We start from the raw sequence: 26,163 nt of genomic DNA, 5'->3' as shown, positions 1-26,163 counted from the left end.
ACAATAAAACCACGGCTTGTTTCCATTGCAAACATAAAAAATAAAAAAATCTGACTCAGGCTGCTGTCACCAATAGCCACTATAAACATAAAGTATATAAATGGAATAAAACAACTGTAAAATTTAGTATTCTACATGGCAGAAAGTGATTGTTTACAGATGAGCACTTTTCTGTTTTTAATCATAAAAATTAACATACTGTGAAAATAAATTTCTTGATATCTTGATTGCAGTGCTCATCAACTGTGCTTTGCTTTCATTAGTTGTCTTTGTTTTCCTGTTACTGTTTTGCTTCCATTTGATTCATTTGAACAACATTGAACAGCTAAAGAAGTTTCAAAACACCAGAAAGGTCACCGGTCAGTTCAGCCCATCGGCGATTCATACCCTCATTTCATGCTGAAGAGTTGCTAATTTGTCCACATTTACTGTCCAATAAAATCCAGATTATGTTGGTGTTGCAGATTAGAGGCTTCAGAGGTTGAGAATCGAACCTCACATAACACATCTTTAATATCTTGCCATTACATATCTGTTGTTGTTGTTATATTTCAGTCATATTTATCTTGTTTTTTTATAATATAGGGTTTCTATTCACTTCTATGTAGATGATATTCTGATGGATATAGATAGTTGTATTTTAGCTTGTCTTCTGTGAGGAGGATAAAAACCTTTTTCTGCTTTATGCACAAAGACAAATAATTTTTATAAACTAAAACATGAGTAATACCTGCTCTGTATTCCTGGTCAACTGTGGGCTGACAAACTTTTTCATCAGTGTTGTGGAACCGCCAGCCTCCAGATATTTTCAGTTAAAAATAATAAAAATTTTCTTATGTATATTTTTTGGTTCACTTTCCTTTAACCTTTTTTACTTTGACTCCATTTTTATATTAATTTTGTATTTTTCAACTCCATGCACAGGTTTTTACTAGTAACTGTATTGTTTTCGCCACGCTACATTGATAAAAATGTGATGTATGAGTAGTTAAATTCAGTAAATTAGAATATCTGAGTCTCGTTTGTCACATTAAAGCACCTTTTGAAAATAGCAACCTTTAATCAGGTATTAAACATTCTTTTTATAAAGTCCGCATTTCTCTTTTTGAAAAGTTTTTTATTGGTCTGACACAATATTAAAATTTTAATAAATGTTTCAAAAAGTGGGAAATCATCACAATTAACTGAAATAAATGCTTTCAAATATCTGTGTGTAGTTGATCTATATAATGTTTCACGCCGTAATAAACTTCATATAAATGAATGGGCTTTTCAATGATAATATTCTAAGTTATTTATAATTAGGTCTTCAGTTTTAGAAAGCAAAGAAATGTCAATATTTCTCAATACAATACAATTCTCTTTTTTTGTATATTTATTTTTTTAATCATGATCCCACCACCATTTTACCTCAACATTAAAATCTCTATGACTAAGATGAGCAAAATAAATTAGTATTAAGCAGGCTAATAATTTCCGTAGCATTTTTGCTAAGTCAAAATAAGCTAATGCACAACTTTGACTATTGTAATAATTTATGCAAATATCTGATTAAAAGTGCTCCAATCCGTTATTGAGTTATAAACTCATAGGAGTTTCATAACTTTACAGGAGAGTATGAACAGACTGGAGCATCGAGCTGCTTGGGGGTCATTCCAAAGGCCAACAGGAGCATGCAATGTCCTGCAGCAGATCGTTTCTTCTTGTACCCAAACAAACAAAACAAACAAAAAAAAATCTGATAGGAAATGACCATAACAGCAAAAAAGAAAAGAAAAAATCCAGCTAACAGAGGAAAAAGTAGATGCACCCAAGAAAGCATGGCCACACAAAAAAATCCAAATGTAAACACCAGGGGGAAAAAAAGCACACAGATTCGTCAATAATCATTATTACCAGATGAATAGTCCACAAATTTTCTTAACTACCAATCATTTTTAAAAGCATACGGGTGTCCGGTAAATAATTTCAAAGCCATGATCAGGAAGGAAGGTGAATATGTGAAACTGTAACGCTGGTGCTGTGGCACAAAGCGGTGGGTCTGGATGCCAGCAGATATTAGAGGGTGATATGTGAGAGGCCTCCCACCTCCCTGTTGATAAATTATGGAGCATCATGACAGGAACAGTTTAACCCAGCCAGCATGACAAGCAAGTTTAGACCAACGATCACATGAGTGTCGTCGTCACGGCTGACTCCACGGCTTTAAACGCACTCTCTCTCCGGGTGGAGCGGACTGTTGGTTTGGGTAAATACCTGTGTGTGTTTGCCTGTGGGCCTCCAGAGCGTCCTCTGAGGAGAACGTTGCTCCGCACTGATCGCACACCAACGCTTCTGCAGGAGCTGTGGGTGACATCAAACATAAGCAGAAATCAGCAAACATACGAGTCTCAGTGTGTCACTGTTAAATGTTTAAATGCAGACTTGTCAGGATTCAGTTTCTCAGATTTGTGCTTCTCTTGATATAATACAATTATTTCCGGTGTTTTTGCGATGATTTCTGTCTTACTGTTTGGATCTTCTGACAAACATTAAACTATGAATAAATTTGTAGGAACTTTGGTACAAATGATGTTTTGTTTGTTATAAAAGTTCCCAACTGGCAGACTGTGGTCCTAAATCTGATCTGGGCTTCAATGAAATCCCAGATTGGGCAACAACTCCTGAATTTTGGCTAAAGGCAAAACACTGCTGGGTAGTTCAAGTTTTGTTAAAAAAAAAAAAATAATAATAATAATAATAATTACTTGATACCTTTCTCCTTAATACGTATTTTCTATCATTTTTTAATTTTGTAAAACATAAAAATCCCTCAACTTTTTTTAAATTTTTTTTTTTACCTGCATTTTTTAAAAATAAAATCTGTAACAGAAAAATGAGTCTAGAAACGATAATACTTTTGGAATATTGTTTTGTTTTTTTCTCCCTTATCACTCTTGGTCAATAACAAACATATCTCCATTTTTATGTTTGATTTCTTGAGAGACTCCATTGATCAACCTTCTGTCATCTGTGGTTTTTTGATAAATGGGGTATGAAAAATATTGTAAAGATTTCAGGACATTGACCAAAGAGTGAGAGCTTACTTTTCAAAGCTAGGATGGCATTTAACTTCAGAATGCGAAAAGTCCCATTTTTAAGAATACGGGCTTTCCTTCTGACAGTGCTGACATTTCTCAAAAATGGGGAGGAAAAAGTAAAAAGTAAATTTCACACAGTGCCTTGCAAAAGCAGATTTCAATGCATTTCCATTAAAAATGTAAAAAATCTTTTTCTGCTAATATAAAAAAATAAGAGAAGATTTTTCAGTTGCGATGTTTCCATCAAATTAGAAATAACTTTAAGCTCATGCGTGAATCGGCTTGTTTACGTAAGTCACTAAATGCACGAGATATATTCGTAATTCAGCCACGGCGCTGGCGCTCCATCAGCCGTCAGAGGAGACATGTTGTCTTCTTGTCCTGTCTTCTTCGCGGCTTTCCCAAATTGCCGCTTGTTTCCATTAAGCAAATTTATTTTTGTAATCTCAGTTTGCACAATTCTATAGCTAACGGGAAGATGATGCCTCGTTTTCCCAGTTTTTACAAAACGGTTTTAAAAACCGTGTCACGATATTCATAACACGGTGTCACTAATTTGCAGAGTCACCTGTTGCTGAATATCTACACAGGTTAGACACCAGAACAAGTTGAACTCAGTTAGATTGGATGCAGTGTGTTGTGAACATTGCCATATATTAAATTAGATGGTTAAATCCTCCAAAATATTCCAGTATTTTCCTCCATCCATTTTTTTCCATAAACTCTATTGGGCCTCCAAGACAAAAAAAGAGCTTGTTACCCTTTGAGGACACTGTCTTCAGGGTAGTACGCAACTAAAACTTTCCAACACATGCAAGTTTTATACATGCAGACCAAAAATTTCATTTTGGTTTTATGTGACCAGAGTACCTTTGTAATATTTCCCATCTGCCCCACCTGGCTTGTGGTAAATTTGACTTCTTCTAGCACTTCTTTCAACTTTCAACAGAGACTTTCTTCATCCACAAAGACCAGACTTAGTGGCAGTAACATGACAAAGTGTAAGAAAAACAACTTTTGCAAGGCTCTGTCCTTTCGGGCCGCAGAGGAAGCCTGGTTTCAGTGAACTCAGTTGAAAGAAAGGTAAAGAAGTCACCAGAGAGCTTCGTGTACACACTTGTGCTTTTCTGTCGTTTAACAAAGGAAGCAAATGTGAAAAAGTACAATGGAGTACAGGACAGACAGAGGAGGGGGGCCGGAGGGCGCAGCAGACGGTGTGCAACGGCCCATCTTTTTCTTCTCCCTGACAAAAAAAAGGGAGAGCAACGCTGAAGAGTTTTATTTACCGTGGCCTGTTATCAGACTCTGAACAGTGAGCAGACTGTCTGCCTGAGAGGCCACAGAAGGACCGGGTGTTCTCTGTACAGCAGACGCTTCCCGCCTGCGGCGCATCCCTTTATCACCAAAACATTAAAAAAAAATCCCACTTCAGAGTCAACATCCCAAATCCCAACGCATGGACTGTAACTTCAGGTCACCTTTGCAATGCCCTTGTCTTTTCTGATATAGACATGAAAGAGACAAGTATGCATACAGCTTACAGAAACATCCCATTCTTGTTCTGCACTCACCTCACACCTGCACTGACAGACACATTGGACTAATATGTGTGCTCACACACACACTCACACAATTTCTCTGTCTCTCTCTTTCCCTCTCTCTGTGTGTCTCTGTTGCACGCAGCTGTTTGGATGTGGGTTGGCTCTCACTGAGATGTAAATCGGTTGCAGATCCATACTGGCCCAGGGCTCATTCACTGATCTATTTTCTGCTCAGCTGGCTTTAAATGAAGTTAAAATGACTCATTAAAACACCCACAAGCTTTGGGAACTCTGAGCACTACAGCCTAAATGTGGTCCTCTTTCAACTCTTTGCACAGACAGTGCACCACTGTTCCCAGAGCTGCACGCAAATAACAAAAAAAAAAAAAAAAAAGCCTCAATCTGTTCATTTCTCAAAAACCCCCGTTCTGCTTCGTTTTGTCTTATATCATATAAAAAAAATATATAAATATTAAAAAAACTCTGTTTGAGAACGGTCTTGTGCGGCAGTAACAGTGCAGTTAAGTGTTGTAGATCCTGATGTTGTTTGACGCCGTCCAGCCCGGTGTGTCGTGCCCGCGTGAGATTGTGTGATAAGGGGGAAGAGGAGAACACAGTGCATTGTCTTGTGCAGTCAAAGGCACGGAGTGTGCTCTCATCCATAAACCATCAAACTGTCTCCAGACGCGGCTGCAATCGTCCTCCATCAAAACACTTTGTCTGGCATACCAAAATAAGAGCCAGCATCGAGCTGAATACCAAATCAGCCCATTAGAGCGGCGGAGCACTCGCTCCTTAGCAACCAGCGGGATCTGAGGCTGCTATACTGAAATACACAGTGACAAAGAAATGAGATCCACATCTATCTCTCTCTTTTTCACCCCCTCTCACTCCCCTCTTTGCCCCCTCTCCCCATCTCTTCCCTCCTTCTAGTATTACGGGGTTGACACGTCGGATGGGGAGAGTTTATGCAAAAAATTCAAATGCGGTTAAAGGTGCTGCTGTTATGGATGTCGGTGCGAATTGAAAATCAAAGCATGCTGTGAAGGTCTGAGAGTGATGCAAAACAATGTGTGTGTTCAGGGCTGCACCAGAACCAGGAAGACTCAGGTGAAGTTTAAAGGAGCAGATTCTCTCTCATCTGTCAGCGGCGTGCCATTCCTGAACAATCCTCAGAGAGGAGGAAGAGAGGACAGGGGACTCTGCCTTGTCTCTAACATATATTCAAACTGAGCTTTGTGTGTGTGTGTGTGTGTGTTGTTGTTTTTTTTTGTTAGTTTCATTTTTAGTCTCTGATCCCTCCTCTGTGTCTCTGTATCCGTCCCCCCGCCCCCACGTCTCCCTCCCCATCCGCTTTCTCTATTTTGGATAAAGTAGCTGGGAGAGCAGTCAGGTCTGATTAAGTCTGCATTTGGGTACAGTGTGTTCCTGGACACACATCTGCGAGCGAGCCATCACACACGCTTCGGAAAACGCTGGCAGAACACCCAGGCCTGCCGGCAGCTCATGATGTCATCACTCATAAGGGGCAGAGCTGGCGAGCCGCCAGTCTCTCTCTCTCTCAAAAAAAAAAAGAAAAAAGGAAAGCAAAAGGAAAACGGGAACAATTCAAACAGAGAGCAGAGGGCCGACGACCTCGGCGTGGAAAAGAGAGCGTGATCCAAGCGTCGGGATCACGCTCTGCCGACTGCGGCGGGAGGAACGGTGGGGGTTTGGGTGGAGGAGGGGGTGAACAGGTGCATCTGAAAGGCCGCAACCGCTGTATGGAGAGCGCCGATGTGCAGAGGCTGAGAGAGCGTGAGAGCTACTAAATACCTGCGTGAGAGAGCATGTGCATCCTGAGCCGCATGCTGTCCTGGAAGTGCTTGCCACAGTATTCACAGCTGTTGCCCTTCTCCTCATTATGAAGCCTCCTGTGAAAAGAACGACACACCGATGTGAGAGCGCTAATGGAGGAGAAGAATGCAGCGAGAACACACTTCTAACAAGTTTTCATTTATTTCACACAGACGGACGGCGCTCATTGATCAGCAGGAAAAGAAAGCGGCCGACTGCGGTTTACCTGACTCCTTTCCCCGGCACTAGGATAGAGACTGTTAGTATTATGACGGCATCACCAGGTTTAGACCGGTCACCTGTTGATGAACATCAACTCCGCTTTGTGCAGGTGAAAACAAGCAAACAAACCTGTCCAGGATGGTGAAAAGTACTGACATTTTCATTTGACAAGAACAAACTTGAGGAATTTGAGATGAAATCCAGTCATAAATATTTTAGTCCAGCAGAAAGTTGGAAAATGTCAGTGATACTTAATCTAAAGTTGTTTCAAATGACAAAAAAAAACTGCACAGCAAAATAAGACATAAATATAAACTAAAAAAGTGGCAAAAATCCATTGCGTTACACATATTTTCCCCTATATTTGCACTAAACTTAGTTTTGATTTGAAAGACTTTCAACTTTGACGAAGTGTTTTCCCCTTGGGTTTTTACATTTGTTTAGTTTTACACAAACTATCATAATGTATTTCCATCTTCAAGCATTCAGCTTTCAGCATATTGGTTGTTACTCTGCATGATCTTTGTGACCTCCAGTGGCATTCTCTGCCCTCTGGGTTGGTGGGATTGGGGGAAGGACAAAAAAAGGAGGGGTAAAAAGTAAAATGATTAGAAAACAAATAAAATGTACTGTGAACATTAGCAATCATGGCGTAGAAAGTAAAAAGGAACCACGGAAACGCTATTTTAAACTACAGTGGGCAAGCTAGCCTGCATTTCTGCATAGCGGCAAACTGCAGGCTAGTTACCTAAGTAACTAGCTTGATGTTTTTTGATAAACTTGCTGCGTTACTTAAAAATGTGTGATAACTTTTTTATTTTCTTTTTAGCTGAATTACTGTGATTAATAATAAGTTCAAATGTCAGGTTTCATTTAATTGTGTATTTTTTTGAGGATTTTGCATGTAATTCCTCCTTTTCCAGGTGATTCTAGACCTAGTGGAACAGTTGAGGTTTATAATCAAAGCTGGACTGCGATCACACCAAATGAGCGATTGAACCTTTTCCTTACCGTAAAGTCGGGACGGCCAGTTACTGCCATCAGAGGAAATAGACGTTTTCATCATACTTTTCCCACCGTTTAAAATCCTTTTCAATGAGAAACCAGAGAAAGTGCTGGATTGACAGGAATTTTCTCGGGAAAATAGAAAACGAGGAATTCTCTACTGCCCCTCCCCCACCTTTTGCTTGTCACAGCCAGCTAGCTGCAAGAGGGCTCTAAAGTTATTTGCTCACTTACAAAACAAGCAAATCATTTTATTTGTGTTTGTATGATATTAAATATTTCAACAGGGTAATGGTGTGGAAACTGAAGGAATACTAAGCTTTACTTTTACTAAGGAAGCTGTCAAAACTGCAATTACTTACTGACTAGCTAAGATCAGTTTGTTATACAGGTAAATGGTAAGTAGAATAGTAGGAAACTACTTTTTTAAATAAAATAAAAAACACTTTACTTTTGCAACAGTAGGATTCAGAAAACATTTTGCAGTTACATTGCATTAATCAATAGTATTGCCTTTAGTTGAGATTATTATACTATGAGAATCTGGGCCACGTCTATTCTGCACCTTTTCTTTAGGGCCTCTGGACTTGGAAGCATCATTGTTCTTTTAAACAAAAAACAGGAGTGTTTAAATTCCTGCAAGAATCCAAGGCTATATGCAGCATCATTAGTCTGAGAGGCCCTTGCAGTTGTGAGTCAACGCATGAATGCTAAAAGCACACAGACAATAGGATATCTGGCTAATTTCAGAGTGCAGACAAACGCGTGCCTCAAGACAGCAGCCACGCGCACACACACACACACACACACACCGGGATCCCAGCTGAATAAGCTCGCTCTCTCACGCACACAAACACACGCCGACACACGCGCCCACACACACGCACACACCAATATACACACAAGCTTTTCCTGTGTTTGCAATGAAAAGATGATTCGCCGAAGCTCCGCCGGCAGCAAAACCTATCATATCATATCACACACAACCCAAGCATGCAAGGCATCTGTACTGTTATCCTTATATCACCCCCCTACAGCAAAGCACGTGGCCTGAAAAAGAGCCTGCACTCAGGCACACACACACACACACACGCAGCGCTCAAAATGAATGAAACCTGAGATGTTGCTTAACGCACATTAACAACATCAGGAGAGCAAAACAGGAACTCCGCCGTAGAGATTAGGTTTTATTTTGGCTGTGGAGAGTCCGTCTAACACTATTTACAGAGCACTTTTTTATTCTAACGTGTAACATGTGGAGATTTATTAAAAGAGGAACAAACTTAGAAAACACACACACACTAGAAATTGTCAAAATAAGTTTTTAATTGTAAATAATTAGAGGGTGAGGTAATGAGGAAATAAAAGCTGAAGTTCTCGAGTTTAACTTATTTCACTATTTATTCCTTGTCTTTTAAATAGTAACTGTACATTCATAGAAAAATCGTATTAAAGAATATTAGCAGCTACAATTAAATAGAATACAATATTTAAAGTAGTGAAAGGTCCGTTTTTAGTTTGCTTTTAAAAACAGCAACACTCAGATGGCCTTTGGGCTTCTCATTAAAGGGTTTGTAAATTAAAAAGCAAACTGAATCGGTTTGACGATGATCTTTTATTTAAAATCTAATAAAAGCAACCTTTGATTATTCTTAAAATACAAAAAGCTAGCAAATGTGGAGACTTTAAAAGTAGAGTGAAGTTTGCTCTCTGGCTCTTGTTTCTGCTGCAGCTGTGTGGAGTAGATAGAACTGAGCTTTGCTTTTCTACGACCGACCAGAGAAAAGATCGTCGATCCATTAAACATAAATGCATGTTCTGTTGTCTTTGCATTGGCGTAAGTAAGAAACAAACTCGAGCAACGTTTTTCAGATGATGAAATGTATTCTTTACTACAATGTTTGTGAAAGTGAAGTTTGACTCAAACGTGGCGCTGAGGCGTTTAATTAGGTCTGAATGATTCACTGAACGGCTTCAAAGTTGTTTTGCGAGTCTCTTAAAATGTGTGATTACTAAAATTTCACCTTTGTCCTGACTGAGCTGGGGAATTGTCCACCATTCATGACTTAATTACAACTTAAATACTTTTTTAATAGGGCATTAATCTACCTTGGATCATCAGGAGCCGTGTTTTATCAGACCTCGTTGGTTTGGTCGTTTCTTTCTGAACTTTTTTTGAGACACAAAGTATCTGAAACCGTTTTTATGAGATGATTCAAATATGCATAGTTCATATTTTCACAATTATACAACGTTCCTGTCGTATTGCTGAGGCGAATTAGTCAGTGCTTTTTATTTTGTAATTAATTTATCCCGTTATACTTTTATTACTACAACAATGAACCATTTCTAAGCTTCTAAACAATTAACTCATGTTTCAACCATTTAAAACTGAAGATATTTTTGCAAATTTTTTTCTACCACCAGGGTCAGATATTTGGGGTACCACAAAGATTTTCTTTCTTTTCTTTTTTTAGCGAACGCTATTTTGCAACCATTGTCCTGAACATAAAACTCACAAGCTGATGAGATTCATTAGCAGTTTGGAATTGTTATGAATATAAATGATTGTCAAGTATTGGAAAATAATAGACTTCTTTGCAAACAACATGGAGTTTTTGGCCATAGGACATATTGAACCAATCATGCAGCAATTCATACCCATTGATATATATAAAAAAGTTCAGAAAATATATATATATATATGAGTATTTGTTAATTAACTTAAATTATCATTAGTAAAATATTTCTTCTGCAGTGGATAGGGCACCAAAAGTGACTCCAGCCCAGGGGCTCAAATCCTTGTAAGTCCGGCCCTGTAGCACATATTCCTGGGGTTTGTTTTGGTGACATGTTTAGGAGTTTGTTTGCATGTCTTTACTTCCAACCAGACCATTTGCATTTATTTAGCTCCTCAGTCGAAAACTGTGCCAGGAGATTTGAAGACGACAGCAGCAAATGTCAGTCTGCAGATCAGGTGAATGCTCAGTGACCTGGTTACAGACTTACAGCAACTTCATTACATCCTCGAGCAGCACCACCAACGCAGCCCCTTCAAACCTGCGGACATCAGTCTGTCTCCATGAGTAAGGAACGCTCAAAGCTACGTATCCCACAGGATGCCCCCCCCCCGCTCGCCTCGCTGTTTTGGTGGCGCTTTTTGGAGTGGCACGCAGCTGAGATGTCAGCCGCAGGGGTGAGCAGGGGAAGGCTGTGATCCTAATCGTAGGTTAGCAGCATATTAAGGGCTCGTCGTGTTGCTAATGATTAATGATGACTCAAACACTGCCCATCTCGCACAATTAGAAGCATCTGTAATCAAGCTAATGAGTTTTTCATGGAAATAGTTGGTGGGGTTTTTGTGTAGAGTGACAAAACACGAGCTGACAGGCTCATAAATAAAGCAAAAATAATAAAACAAACAACAAAAAAAACAAGAGAGCGAGTCGCGAAACAGAAGTTATCCATCATGCAACCGAGGCGTCCAGCCTGGTCCCCGCTGAGAGGTTTCTCTCCGTGATGTGAAGGAATGCATATCAAATAGCCTGGGAGACGGTCTGTTGTGCGAGGCACACGTCTGCGCCGATAATCAAAGGGAATTTAAAAAACGGGGCTTTGTAAATAACGGCGTTTTGTGACACGGAGGCCTCTTTACATCAATCCCTCCCTTTCCCTCACAAAGACCCGATTCAAAAGATCCACAGTCAAAACATGAGCGCAGGTGTCCCTATGAATAAATTACCATATTTACTGTTGCTTCTTCCAGCTTCTGGATCATAGTATTTAAACATCAGAGAGAAAAAGGATGACCCGTGATTAGAACCAAGTCTTTCTCATCTCATTTTTTTATAAAGTGCATGAACACAAGGACTGTCATATCTCTGAATCACCCTCAACTTTCTGGATGATGATTTATATTTGAACTCCCACACTTGTAATTTATACTTATTGGTTGTTTAACTTGTGTCTGGGCTCTTTGGGCATCAGGAGGATGTGAAAGGTGGATGTTTGTGCGCTTACCTGTGCTGCTCCACAGCCTGTCTGCTATGCAGCTGGAGGCCACATTCACCACAGCACTGCTGGCCTTGAGTCTGGCCCTCGTGCCTCATTCCTGCTGCAAACTGGCCCAGCCTGCTCAGCAGCTCTCTGTGCAGTAGGCCGTGGTGCAGCAGGCCGCCGTAGGCCCTGGGATCCAGCGGAACGCCCAGAGACGGCGCCACTGAAACGGACACCGGCAGCCCCTCTCCCGTGTGGTTGGAGGCCATGGAGTAAATGGAGGCCAGGTGTTTGTCCGCGATCCCAGGGAAACCGTCAAGAGCGTTTGTCGCTGCTTGTCCCCCGTCTTCGGAGCCCGTGTTCAGCTCTCGGGCGCTGGTGATCACGCTGCCTCTGAGGGGCGTCCCCGGGCCCTCGTCTCTTGGCTGCTCGGACGTGCCAGTCGCCTCCCCTGCACTGGATGACTTGCCCTCACAGGTTTCATTGTCCTCCACTTGCATACGCTCTGATTTGACACTTCTGGCAGGATCCAGGGGCAAGTTGTCGCGAACCTGCTGGGAGCTTTCCATGTCGACCTCAGCGTCTAGTTTGGGACTCCGTTGAGGAGCTGCATCACACTCCGGACCCGGCGACGTTCTCTCCGCCATGTGGTACAGAGCCAAGTGGTGGAGGGCAGTGGGAGTGCTGCACTTTGTTCCATCCTGTAAGGAATGCTTCTTGGACATCAACATCTGCCTCCAGTGCCTGGCCCGACCGTGATCGCCATGATCTCCAGAGCTGTGATTCCTGAACGCCACCTCTTCGGTTTCCTCCGATTGGATGGTCTCCAGCACCTTCAGGCACTGCTCTTCCAGGTACTCTATCTCCAAGATCTCGGCGGCGTATAGTAGGTCGTCCAGATCCTCGGCCGTGGCCTGGAGGGAGGCGGTGTAGGCGTACTCGAGGATCTGCTGAAAGGTCTTAGGAGAGAGGAAGTCTAGGGCATAGCGCAGGCTGCTCCGGTGGAAAAGGATCTCAAACATCTTGCTGGTGCAGGCCAGGACGGTGCGGTGCGCCGGAAACTCCTGGCCGTCCACAGTGATGATCACGTCACACAAGGTGCCGGTCAGGCGCATCTGATTGGCCCGCTGCAGGAGCGTGCTGGAGTGAGTGGGGTTGTTGAGCTGGAGAACACCCATGTTTGTCAGAGCAGTGTCCACTCGGGTCTTTGCTGGACCCACGCATGAGGTGTGGCTGTCCTGCCTTCTTCTCTCACCTTCAGCCGGTTGTAGCTCTGTGGTTTTGGTGGAGGAGGGAAGACAGAGAATCAGTTCTGCCTGATTTACAAACAGAAGCAGCCCAGAGCATTCTCTTTCAATAGTCATTAATAATGTTCAATAGTCCAATGACCAAAGTCCAAAGTCTTAGCATAGTAGCTGTTTTTATACTTAACATTTTTACCCAATACAATTACCTAAACAACAGAATCAAGAAAATACACATGAACTGCGCAATATTAGAATGACTTGTGATGGTAATTTTCATTTTTTTAAATTGTGAAATCAGGGTATGCATGTTTTCCTCTAATCTCATTCCTCATTTCAACCATTCCACCTTAAGGTCTCTGTGACCTTAAGCATCTGACCTCTGTCATGTGAGTTGTGACTAGGTGCTGCTGTGAGACGCCACCTGACAGGTTTATTATTAGCCAGCAAGGTGTGGATTTCTCACATGTGAAATTTATTGGCCAACAATTTTTGCATTTAATAGCCTGTGATGATATTTAATACTTGGACATTGTGATTATGATATTTTTTATTTATTATGCAGCTCTAACGTGAGACATCTGATTGGTCAGAAATATAGAATCAACAGGTCATAGCCTAAAAAAAAAAAAATTAATACATGGATGAAAACTAGGAATTCCCACCGTTTGTGTTGACTAAACATTGTATGTTTAGTTCACTAAAACATCAGTTAAAGGTTAGTGGCATGTACTTTGAAGCATACTTAAGGATAATCTTGTAATTGCTTGAATTTAAATGTCAAATTTAATGTCTATCAAAGAATCTGAATATTTTTCTCCCATGTTGTCATCCGTATGATTAAAAAACAACAACAAAGTATTGCCTGGGAATAGTTTGATTTGTGCATTTCTGCTTCAGACAATATTAGAATGCCATTTTTCCTCTAATAATTTTTTTTTCATTCTTATATACAAAATATTAATATACTATCTGACCAACATTACTTTCTAATAGTTATGTCAGATATGTAAGGATAGACTAGATGACCGGACTGATCCTAATTAGACAAGCCCCCCCACATCAAATCCTGATCAGGGCCGCTGTGACTCCTTGGACCGCCTCTGCTTGTGTAAAGATTGATAATTACACTCCAATGGAAACTTTTATCTAAGCTCAATCAAAAGGAATATTTTCTCGGCAAAACATTAAATATTTAATCACATTCAGTGAAACATGTTTTCCCGAGCGATGCCTTCAGAAGCCTTATTTGATGCAGCCTCCGTGTTTATGTATTTTAATTAAGAATCAAAGGCAGACAGCAGGTCGATAAGCGCAGAGCAACAGTTTCCATTGCAGGTGATTAGTCTGAGGGCTCGTTGTGAGCGGTCACGTCGCTGTAATAGCGTCTGCATACTGAGAGGTGACGGTTCGATTTGTCAAGCTCCTCACACACATCACTGCTCTCAACAGGTAGGCTTGTTTCTAACAAACGCCTATAACGGATGATTATCGGTCAATCTACGCGGCGCACGTGCGCCGGTGATCATTTAACGCTTCAACAAGTTATCAAACTCCCCTAAAAATGATTCCACCTGTACTCCAGTGCGTAATTTGATCTTTTTAAATCCTAGCTCTGGTGACATGTCTGACGGTTTTGTGTTTACCGGAGCACTTCAGCAGCACCTCTGCTGATGCTGACATCCTCAACTTGACCGCAACACCGGAGCGCATCAGGTGCAAATCCGCGTTCATTAGCTCAAACACGCCAAGGCAAACGAACCCCGAGTCTGCGCGCGCTCTTTCTGTCTGTGCTCCTGTGCGTGCGCGAGGGAGCGCATCCTGTCCGAAAATAACAGACCCAGTTTGCTGGAAATGGACCACCGACTCTGAACAGTCAAGTTTTCTAAAATCCCAAATCAGGCAGAGGGATAACTTGTCTCGATTTACACATCTCTTGTGGAGCGAATCCGTTGTAATTTGACCTAAACTGGTTTTATTTACAAAAATATTCAAAACAAATACATATATGTACATATATGTGCAATACGAACAAGACACTAAATAGTTTTTGATACGGGAGGGAAATTTTCGGTTTGAATAAAATGAGAGAGTCAGGTGTCAGAGCTTTTTCTTACCTCCGTTTTCTAAAGTCCTCCGCTGATTATCCAGGCAACATCATGCTTACACATTTCACAGTACCCGCTCCAAACTCAGTCCTGCTTCAAGTAAGCAAATCATCAGCCTGCCACCAAACGTCAATTTAGCCGAGGGGAGGAAACGGGAGTTCCGAGGTGGGCTTTCAAAATAAAATGCCTTTGTCAGAACCACATGTTGAAGCAGTCCGAAGAGAAAAATCTTGATTTATGAGGCTAAAACTGTAAAAATAGCAACGATACTTATTATCATGGTTTATGTTTATGCTACAGGATTGGCTTAAGGGTATCAAATTAGGGGCTAAAATTAAAAACCTGGAAAAAGTTGTAGTCAAACCTTAGTATGTACTGAAAAACAGCTACATCTGCTCCACACACAAGACCAACAGGTCTGTCCTCTACCTTTATGAACAGACATTTTGCTTCCCAAATGTCCAGTTAATGTCTATTTATCACCTGTCATTTCAGCATTTTTAGGAAGGGTGTCCCAACAGGACATTCCTTAGATTAGTATATTAGCATAGTGTATTAATTAGGTTGCTTACGTATGTCAACAGAGGTGGATCCATATGTGTCCTGATTAGCATACCAGAGTATTTAGAGGTTTGTAATGACAGCATGCGCGGTCATGGGCAGACCATCTATTACAGACATTTGGAATCATCTTTCGGGTCAAATATAACTATGCCACTGTTCAAATTTAGCGCAAAAACTGGAGTTTGACACATCTTGGATGGAGTAATGCAGACTGTAACATTTGTAAATCGTAAAAACATTTCCCTTTTTAATTTGAAGACTGGCCTGCATTTCATTTGAATTCAGGACAAGGGTTAGTTTTCAGTGCATGTTGGACAAAAATTCAACTCAAGTGTGCCACATGTCTTGTCTGTGCCTTCCCTTCACGGCTTTCTTGAAACATTTTTTCTTTTGCATTGTCCTGAGCTTTTGTTGGAGGGGACTAAGAATAAGACAACTTAAAAATGTCTTCAACTGCAGGAAATCAGACGTGACGGCTGAGGTTTTTAATTTCTAACATTTGACCTCGAGATGATGACACCGCCCTCGGAGATTGGACTCATCCTGGCTGTGGCATCTTGGGTATTTGGTATTTTGGCTATCCTCTGCTCCTTGTTTTACTGTCAGCCATCTGGAGATACATTCAACAAACATATGAGAGAATAAGACAAAAACCATTTTTTTAATCCAGCAAGTTATTCTAGGATTAGTCTTACTGCTTCCTATTTGAATATTAGTACAACAAAGAAAAGATAAAAAGAAAAACCACACTTTACCTTCCAACTTAATACATTTTTAACAGAAAAGTTACAATATTTTTCTCACCTAAAATTTGCAGGAAAACATTTTAAGTATTAAATTAATATATGAATGTCCTGCAAGAGTGAAAAGATAAAGTCAAACCTTAATATTTTCTTCACAAACTGAGAGCTCAAATATGTTTGAGTCCATTGAATACAAATTTGTTAAAAAGTAAAGCTTATTTTAAGCTTTTTTTTATAACTTCAAACCTTGCCATGTCTTAAAATTAGATCGTTACAGATTTAAAAAGGTGAAACAAACATTATTCAGCAGAAAATGTGAAAATGCAGAAGTTGTATGCGAAAGAACAAAAAAACAAACAGATCTTTATTCATTTTAGTATCGATATCCTTCGTAAATTGTTTTATTAAAACAAACAAAAAAAATTTCTTTCAAGTTTTAGTTCCCTCTATTTTTTTTTTATATTAATACAGTGAAACACTGGTATTTTTATACCATCATAATTGTGAGATGCACCTTGTTGCCACTTTTACATTTCGGCTTATTTTTTGTTAAACTGTGGAAGAATAAAATGATAAATGCCATGGTATTAATTTATTTATTAGCTAACTTTAAGTCCTTTTAAGGATCTATGGTGTTTATGCTTGGATAACAATGCTCATGATTGTATTTAGTGACATTTTTCTCTCCAGTTGAAGCACCTCTCTTGCTTTACTCTGAAGTCGAGTCTCCTCCTTCCTGTGCCAGCGGTTTGCTTGACCGGCTGTAAGAATGTCTGTGAGAACATCAGGGTTTGTTTGTCCATCACCGTTTCTGTCAGATGGATCTCCAGGACATCAGAACTGGCAACAGAGTGAGGAAATCCAGAAATCAAAAAGTGACAGTCCCATCAGTCGCCATCATCTTGAGACTGTTTGAAGTGGAATAATGCACATCAGTCAATGGGTGCTTTTGTTTTTAACAGCAAAAACAAAACTGACATGCCAAATTTACCAGGGCAGATTCGTTTCTAACAGGCTGAGGGTGTATAATGGACCCGTGTCTCTACGGGGAAATAAAACTTTTATGTGGAGTAAATAGATAAAGACTGGCTGAAAGTGGATTCCAGGCCGTGTCGGTGTGTTTGTTGACGCTCTGTTGACACAACACAGGTTATGTCACAACAGATACTGAAGGGAAGGAATGCCACGTGAAAATATCAAGGCCCCTACTGGAACATAGTTTTGACATCTGAGCCTGGATGTATCAAGTTTGTTCCTGCACAAACATATTTTCAAAGAGTAACATGGATTAGTTTGCAGCCCAGCGTCTCTCTCTCTCTCTTTCTCTCTCCGAATAAAACATTCTGGTAAGTTCTGAGGAGGAAGACAACCTGCTTGGTCTGTAACATTTCAGTAAGTAATCCAGGGTGTTTTGTCGTGTGGAAGGAGAAATTTGGAGGGGCGGGGGGGAAACGCCATCACTGCCATCTGCTGTCCAACCCGTGTCACTGCATAAATACGAGAGTAGAAAATAAAATGGCGAGGGACTGAAAAATTGGAAAAGGATTCAGAAGTTAATTTATTTCAGGAAATCCATACTGATTGCATTCAGTAGTTATATTTCTCAAACATTTCTGTTAGTTCTGATATATTTGGCTTACAGCTCTTTTCATTTGAGAATGATGTTTTTTTTCTGGAGAAATCCTTCTTTCTTAGTTCTTTGAGAAATGGCTCTTTCAATAATTTTTTTTAAATACAGAATTGTCGGTATGGCACACAATTATGAGTAGAACTGGTTACTTAGCAGTTATCCCGCAAACACCCTTGACCGCAAGAATAGACTGCAAAACGTCACAGGTGAAGGAGCTGGTGGACCACAGAGTCATATGTCAAAGAATATTGATCAAAACTTGAAAGAGGAGGATGTGCTGTGGTGGCGCGGGGGTTAGGCACGGCCCACATGGGGAGGCCTTGGTCCTCGGCGCGGCCGTCGCAGGTTCGATTCCCGGCCTGGCGGCCTTTGCCGCATGTCTTCCCCCTTCTCTCATTACCCACTTTCCTGTCAATCAACTGTCAAATGAAGGCCACTAGAGCCAATAAAAACTTTAAAAAAAAAAAAAAAAAAAACTTGAAAGAGGAAAAAAAAAAATATTCTGACATCCAGAGTCTGGAGGAAGAGTGGAGACGTCCACAAAGATGATTTGGGGAACCATGTTTGGTGGTAGTGTTGGTCCAGAGCGTTTTATCAAATCCAGAGTCAGTGCAGTCGTCTACCAGGAAATTTTAGTATATTTTATTCTTCCCTCTGCTGACGAGTTTAACACGGACGCTGAAACCATTTGCCAGCTTGATTGGACAACTTGCCTGACCTAAAATCCAGACGTAAGATAAGGTATTGCACAACGGGAAGGACACTGTCCAGTTATGGAGGCCAAACCGCCTTATTAAAGTAACCTCAAAGCCTCTGGTTATGAACGCCTCCAGGACACTCTGCATGGATGCAGTAACAGCTGTGACTAATTACAGCACACATAGAGTATGCGCACAAAGCCACATCTTTATATACTTGATTTTTATATTATTTATATTATTGAAAAGTTCCTATTGAGATAAAGTTATTGACAACTTTATCTCTCCGTTTTTCCTCTAATATTTTTTACCACACTTTGTTCTTCCACTCACCTTTCCATCAAAACACTTGGATGCAGTTCTCTTCACAGCCGCAGTTATTCTGTAAATCCTAAACCTTATGAATGCTTGAAAAATATCCCCGTTTGTAATGGAAATATGAGCATCATTCTCGAACAGAGTGCGAGAATTCAGCTGTATTGACACGCGTCTGTAAGTAAATAAAACAAAATGTAAATACAAATAACAGGCTAGGAGAAAATTGGATTCGGAAACCATTTTTATTTTGTAAATGGGTAATCGCTCATAGCTGTACACGGATGTTTTCAGAGTTTCACCCAATAAAAACAGTTTGGAGCATCCAGAGGCGAGAGAGCGAGGTGACGAGAATGAAGCAGGATGAGAAGAAATCTGTACTCTGTTCTTTCTGGAATTTACATTTGATGTCTGAAGCTTCATTACAAACAAACAAACAAAAAAAAAAAAACATGTTCTGCTGTTTCAGGTGGCTCACCTGCTTCCTGCCCAGCGGGATTCCTCAACTCATCAGGCAGCTGCTCTCGGTGAGTGATTTAATATTTAAGACTAAAAAAAAATTTAAAATTAATTAATCCAAACAGCAGATCAGAAAACACGGGCGGGGGAGAAGTAAAAAAGTTTGTGTAGTTATGCCAGAAGAAGCTCCTCAGGGAAAACGCATTGATTCAGTATGAGAACAGGTTTCTCCTTTACAGACAGAAGCAACATATCTGTACCTCGTAGTTTATACGTTATGAAGCACAGACCGAGTTCATGCCAAAGCTCAAAAACACCTTCCCTCACTACAGCCGGCGATTATATAGCGCTGTGACCAGAGATGGACAGTTTTTATACACTACACTTGTTATAATGACCACACTCCATGTGCTTTTTCGTCTAATATTACACCAAATAAAAAAAATTAGGCTCCCTCACAACAAAGCTATACAGGTTATCATACAAACTGATGACGAGACAGTCTACTGACACACAGGTACAGTGCACGAGTTTGCAGGCAGGGATGGGGAGGGGAGAGGAATCAGTCGTTTTTGAATAGTACAAAATGCTTTTTTTTTTATTTTATTTTTTTTAAGTTTTTCCTTCTTCTTAATGTTTCAAAGCAAATCTCCAGACTTGTGGAGCCAGAGCTGTGATCTCCACACACGTCAAGAAGATAAACCGTCTTCATCCTCCAAACAAATATGGTTATTCAGCTGGCGGTCACGTGACATTCTTTAGATTTTGGAGGGTTTTTTTGTTTGGTTTTTTTTCCCCTCCTAACACTTGGCTTTAAGTCAGCTGTTCCTCTGGCGTCTCTCATCTTCAGGACGTTCCTTTTGTTTTTCATTAAATGCATGGTATCATGAATATTTAACAGCACTATTATAAGGCAGTGACAGAATAAGTTTGACAAATTGGTCCATATCTGATCTGATCATGCACACTGTTGCATCATAGAATATCTCCCTCCTGCAGCTGCAGCCGTTTTTTTTTTCATTATTTACCAAAACAAATACTTTGCCCTGCAAAAGTGACAATCCCTCTTGATTTATTTACTTATTTATTTTTTCACATTTTGATACAAACATTAACGGATTTTAATAGTTTTTGAGACTGATTAACACAAAGGTGTGCATAATTGTGAGAAGTTTAAGTTACAGGATACATGGCAGTGGTGTCCAATTTTTCTGTCCCCCAGGGGGTCAAAACTGGCGAATTTATTAAAATTTTTTTTCTTTGTTTTTCCTGCTCAACATTATTAAAGCTATATATCATTAAATATCAAAACACAAAAAGGGCTTCAGACAGCATGTCATCAACTGTTCAACTGTTTTGTTATCTTTAGATAATAAGATTTTTGTTCTTGATTTTATTTTTTATTTTTTTGTTCTTAACTGAACAAAATATTCTAAAGACCATGAAAGGCCCCCAGGCAACTTTGGACATCCCTGATAAATGACCAATCTAAATGACTAACACTAGTCCGACTCTGCAAACGACTCAAGACATAAGCGGAGGTTCACCTTCTAGCAGGAGACCAAACTTAAACTCAATGATTCTCTCCATCTGAACTGACTGAGTTTGAGCGTTTGCGAAAATACTGTTGTCACAGTGTGTAGAAACGATGGAGCTATACCTAAACAACTGCAGTGAAATCCGATTCAACGCAGTTTATGAATCAAATATGGTTGAATACAAATAAATGCCATACAGTCTTGGATTTAGAAAAAGAAAATGAACATCATGAATCCGTCTTAAGATTGTGGTCGTAACAAAATGTGAAAAGGTTCAGGCTTGTAAACGCTTTTGCAAGTCGCCGCACGTCTAAACACTGAAGTCGGGCCTCGGTGTTTCGATCGACGCCAACGTTAAAAATCCCTGTAACGGACACAGTGAAAACTTTACAACCACTTGCAGGTCAGACATGCAGAACAAGCTACTTAGACACTATCCCACAAAAAGTCAAATAATAATAATAATAAAAAAACAAGTTTAAGTTTTGCACAATAGAACAATGAAATAAGAAAAATAATTTCTATATATATATAGTCCTTTTCTCCTACGTTTATATTTATCATAATATTCCAGTATTCGTGAGTAGTTGGCAAAACTACGCACGTTTTTATTTAATAAAATTTTTTTTTTAAACGTTTCACACATTTACGAGGCGGTCCTTTTGTAAAAGCAGAAGTGTCCGGACTGGTTACGTAAAAATGAGAATTAAAAATAAATAAATCTCTTATGATCTAAAGATAAACTCTGCAGGGTGTGGTAAACATTTAATAAACGAAAACAGTCAGAGTGCGTGCTAACCGACCCACGGAGGTGTGTGGTGTTTAATGCGTTAAGGGCACTAAAAATAAAAGCTTTTCCTGTCACTGCTGCTGTACAGCGTGACTGGGCGGCGGAGGGAGAGAGAGGTTTCTTTTCTTTTTTCTTTTTTTTTTTTTGCGTTTCCCAGTTGGCCCATCATACTTTGCTCTCTGTCGTGTTTGTCTGTATGACACTGTTGTGTGCCGAAGTGATCAGGGGGTTTGGTAGGTCTCCCTCCTCCAGTTTGCTTTTCTCATCAGCAAATATCTTCCTGCAGTGAAAAAGGAGACAAAGTTTAAAATTAGAACTGTAACGTGTGCGTGGTAAAGGCGGGGAAAAAAAAAAGAAAAAAAAAAAGAGGAAATCCCAGCAAACAAAACAGGTTTCTAGAAACAAACAATACCCAATATGTAAGATGACGCTGCAGTTAAAACGTCGTCTTACATATTTCTTCACCACCTTGACACGGTCGGATAAAATAAACAGATAATGACATTCCCACATCCCAAACTGACTCTCTTCCCTAAAATCAAACGTTGAGCAAATGTGTAATAACAATCAGCTTGGCTTTATTTTACTCCTGAGCATTATTAATAGAGGAATAAAAGCGCCCCAGGCTTGTTCCAGAATGTCCCCGGCTCCATTTGAAGCCCATTTTTCCAACTTTCTCCTTCAGCAGCTCACAGGAACAAACACCAGCTGGAATCTGTCGATACCTCTGGACAAAAGTCTGAGGAAATGCTTGAAGGTATGGAATTAAAGCCTGACCTGATGCATCTTATTATTATGACTAGAAAGGCATTTCAAACATAATATGGATCATATTGCTGTCTAAGTGATGGTTTCTATGCAGATGGTTAATAGAAATGCGACCTCAGGTTGCTAAGAGAGCGCTTTACTTTTGAAGACAATGTTGTTGTTTTTAAAAAAAAAAAGTGATATTTGCTTTGATTAGTTTTATTTTCTACACACATACACATGACCTGTTTAATGTATATAAATGACATCCCTTCCTATATTCATGTTAGTTGCAGTTTTGGATAAAAAAAAAAAAATCATTTTAGATGTGGAAAATGTAAATCTAAAGAAGAACCATTAGGTTGAGTTTATGTCAAAGTCAATATTAATAAAAAAAATAATCTCCAAAATTTGAAGTATGATATATTTTAAATATGTTTAATGCTGTTATTTCCAGCTCTTAAAGCTGCATAAGAATAACTTTTATTAAAAGATTTTTCCATATTTAGTAAAATTGTACAAAATGAAAAATATTAATGTCCTCTAGTTCCTCCCACCATTCATGATGCAGGCTGTGATTACTTGCATCATTGTGATATCTTGCTTTTTTTTAGCTTTAATAAATTTGCCAAACTCTTAAAAAACAAAAAAAATCTCTCCCCATGTTTTCATATTTAAGTATTTCTATGTAGAATTTTGAAGAAAGAGATGCACTTCATGCAATTTGGAGGAAGGCTGCAGCATAACAAAAATGCTGTGAATCCTTTCCAGAAACACTGTGATCTTTAAATCTCCTCTGAACGAATGGCAGCAGGCAGACGTTCTCAGATGCCACACTATCCATTACGAGTAACCGCTCTGAAAATTACAGCACTTTTTGCGGGTAGTTGATATTTTTGTGTCTCCCAAAATAAATGTGGAGAAACATCTGGGACAAACAATCGTATCATTTCCAGACAGTGTTAGCTTTTAGCTCAGGTTTTGTTGTTTCAAAATTAAATCACATTTTTTTTAACAGTATCCCTTTTGCTAATCAATACACAAGGTAAGATTCAATCGCATTGAATTCATTGTGACCCCGGTAGGAAATGACCTAAAATCTAGATTTTTATTTTAAAGAAAAACAAACCAGATTCTTAAACACTGTACTTGGCGACAGTGTTTTATGTATTGGATATTTGTTGCATACAGTTTAGCTGAAATGGCTTTTTTTTTTAGCTTGTTTTAATTTTCATTATTGTCATTGGGTTCTTATTTACTTTGAAATCTCTTTTGGGATGTTTTTTGGGTTGCTCTGACTTTTTGTTGTTGTTGTTGTGAAAAACAAAAATGCACAATAAAACTGTTCAAAGCAAATTAAACCCGTGATTTCCTGACCTCAGAGTAAACTAGAGCTATTTGAAGAGTTAAATCCTGCTGCTAGTTTGTAAATTAGTCAGTAACGATGTCTACCATTCTTAAATTAAATTAACGAGTTCCACATTTTGATGTGTGGAGTCGCATCATTGTGGGCCTCAGCTTTGAAAGCACACATGTGATTTAGGCTCTGGATGTGCTAATAAACATAACTGAATCCTTCTTTAACTTTGTTTAAAACTGGATGTGTGTATCCAGATTCAGCTTAGTTAGAGGGGCAGCACTATGTGTTTTCCAGGCACATTGTGCCATTTTAAAGAAACAATCAAGTAACTGTTAAGTTAAAAAATGGAAAATACAAATGTATATCTCAAATATGACAAAACTAATTTTACTTTGTAATTCATCGCCTTGAAATTGTGCATCTGTTGCTTTAAAAACCTCCTGCTCTTTCTGAAAGGAAGTCATCACAAGATCACTCTATTAACCATTTTACTGAGAAGTAACTCCTCTAAGGAGCTCGGCAGATGTGCAGTTCCACCAGGTGTTTGCTAATTCCTACTGGCTAGTCTGAAGGAGCTGAGTGGGGGAATCACAGGGAATGGGAGCTCCATGAGGCTTGGAAACTGTGTCTCAAAGGATGGATGCGCTAGGTCCATCCAGGCGGGTTTGCACAGCTGAACGGCAGCCACTGCAAATTAAATGATCTCTCAAACATGCATGATAGAATCAAGGCGACACTCCAGGCATGTTTTTGATGAGGCAATAACATTTATAACATTGATGTAAAGCCCAAAAGCTGATTTTACATAAAACTGCCCCTTTGACAACTTGCATTTCTAAAAATTTACTCAACTACTCTTAATGTTTTGCTTCCAAATTACAAACCCCACAATGAATAACTGTCACCCACAGGCAAAGAAAATGACAACCATCAGATCACTCCTATCTGCAACATTCCACTGACAAATAAAATTCACCCCAATGTCATTACCACAGTTTACCATTGCAATATCTGATATTGTGTGGTCAATGGCAAGATGCGGTGGTGAATGAATGAGCATACAAGTTACACGCACTCTCACACGAACGACACACGCACACAGATAAACCTCTAGAGGGAGCCGTACTCATCGTTGACAGGAGGAGCGGTCTTGAGAGTCTCTGAAGCCTCCAGAACTGGGCCTGAGGGAGGGAAGTCTGCCTGGTCTCCGCTGTGCAGAGAGGGGGCGGCGGACGGGCTCTCTAAGCTAATCAGGTCTGAGAGGGGCCGGGAGGGTCTTCCTGCGCCGTTTCTCAGCTCTAACTCTAAATCAGCATTTTTGTGCACTGCGTCCGGAGCCGTTAAGTCGTACAGGTCTGACCCTGGCGTGAGGAGGTCGTTTGGGACAGCCGAAGCGATCGCGGTGATGGGTAAAGGCGAAGGGACGTCTGCCAATAGAGTGATGGGATTTTTGAGGTGTGGATCTTCGATGGCATTGGGGATATCTGAAGGAGTGTTATTCGGAGCGGGTTTTGTTGTGAAGATGTTGTTATCGGTTGGATTATCTGTGTCAGAGTCAGTAAAGGTGTATGCAGTAGAATCTGGAAGACCAAGTTTAGACTCTGGGGCTAGTTTTGGGAGGGCAGTGTTCGCTGTAGCGGCAGCAGTTTGCGCCGGCGTGTCTTTGTTTACGCCCACGGCGTTGGCCCGTGGAGTGGGCTTGTTGACCGGTGGGCTCGGCGCAAGTTTCTTGCCATGTGGAATGGGAGGAGAAGGAGAAGACACGGCAAGAGGGGAAACCGGCGGACTGTTTTTAGCATTCTGAGCAGCAAGTTTGGGAGAGTGTCTGCGCTTTGGCGGTATTGGCGTTCCAGACTTTTGAGGTCTACACTGTTCGGGGGTGGCAGGAGGATTGCTAGTCTTCTCCGGCTCTTCCGAGGTCCTACCCCCTCTCTCCTCGAGCAACGGCGCCATTTTGGCCTCGACGGCGGTCGAGGAGACCACGGGGGTCGGCGGGGCCGTGTTGGACTCGGGGGTCGGCGCTGGAGCGGTGAGCGGGGTGGGCGAGGGCTCGTTGGCCAGGGTGGACAGGCTGCAAGTGAGTGTGGTGGTCTCGCTAGAGGGGCTTTCCTGAGCTGGATCAATGGTCGCAGTGGCTGTGTCTGAGTTGGTGGCTACGGAGGAGGGGGTGTCCAGTGCCAGAGAAGCCACCAGCCTGAGAGAGCAGGGAGAGAACAGAGACACACAGACTAGACACCAGGGTGACTGTGACAAGAGGAGGGGTGACCCGAACGAGAGCATGCAGAGG

At 40.5% G+C, this 26,163-nt stretch overlaps 2 protein-coding genes and 1 long non-coding RNA gene across 15 annotated transcripts in view; 1 reads left to right on the top strand and 2 right to left on the bottom strand.

Annotated features, from left to right (window-relative positions):
- The window catches only part of zbtb16b (zinc finger and BTB domain containing 16b), a 32,408-nt gene extending 17,265 nt beyond the window's left edge, over positions 1-15,143 (bottom strand). Inside the window, exons 1-4 of the mRNA XM_044119200.1 lie at positions 15,042-15,143; positions 11,705-12,953; positions 6,437-6,534; positions 2,257-2,343 (exon numbers count right to left, since the gene is read on the bottom strand). Of these exons, the coding sequence (XP_043975135.1) occupies positions 2,257-2,343; positions 6,437-6,534; positions 11,705-12,858 (1,339 nt within the window). The 5' untranslated portion in view covers positions 12,859-12,953; positions 15,042-15,143. The remainder of the gene's footprint in view (positions 1-2,256; positions 2,344-6,436; positions 6,535-11,704; positions 12,954-15,041) is intronic.
- Positions 1-20,039, top strand: part of LOC122832439 — a 63,267-nt gene extending 43,228 nt beyond the window's left edge. For both annotated transcript variants that reach the window (XR_006370842.1, XR_006370843.1), the window contains exon 4: positions 19,452-20,039. This is a non-coding gene — a long non-coding RNA (uncharacterized LOC122832439). The remainder of the gene's footprint in view (positions 1-19,451) is intronic.
- Positions 20,040-21,696: 1,657 nt separating this feature from the next.
- The window catches only part of ncam1b (neural cell adhesion molecule 1b), a 108,482-nt gene continuing 104,015 nt past the window's right edge, over positions 21,697-26,163 (bottom strand). For 9 of the 12 annotated variants that reach the window (XM_044119186.1, XM_044119190.1, XM_044119187.1 and 6 more), the window contains 2 exons: positions 25,003-26,070; positions 21,697-22,049 (listed from right to left, as the gene is read on the bottom strand). In XM_044119186.1, coding sequence (XP_043975121.1) covers positions 21,935-22,049; positions 25,003-26,070 — 1,183 coding nt within the window. In that variant the 3' untranslated portion in view covers positions 21,697-21,934. Of the gene's footprint in view, positions 22,050-24,974; positions 26,071-26,163 lie in introns of all 12 variants that reach the window. The other 3 variants (XM_044119196.1, XM_044119197.1, XM_044119195.1) reach the window with 2 other exon arrangements.

Source organism: Gambusia affinis, linkage group LG06 (assembly GCF_019740435.1).
Source record: "Gambusia affinis linkage group LG06, SWU_Gaff_1.0, whole genome shotgun sequence".
NCBI lineage: Eukaryota > Metazoa > Chordata > Actinopteri > Cyprinodontiformes > Poeciliidae > Gambusia > Gambusia affinis.
This window is presented reverse-complemented; position numbering and strand designations above follow the sequence as displayed.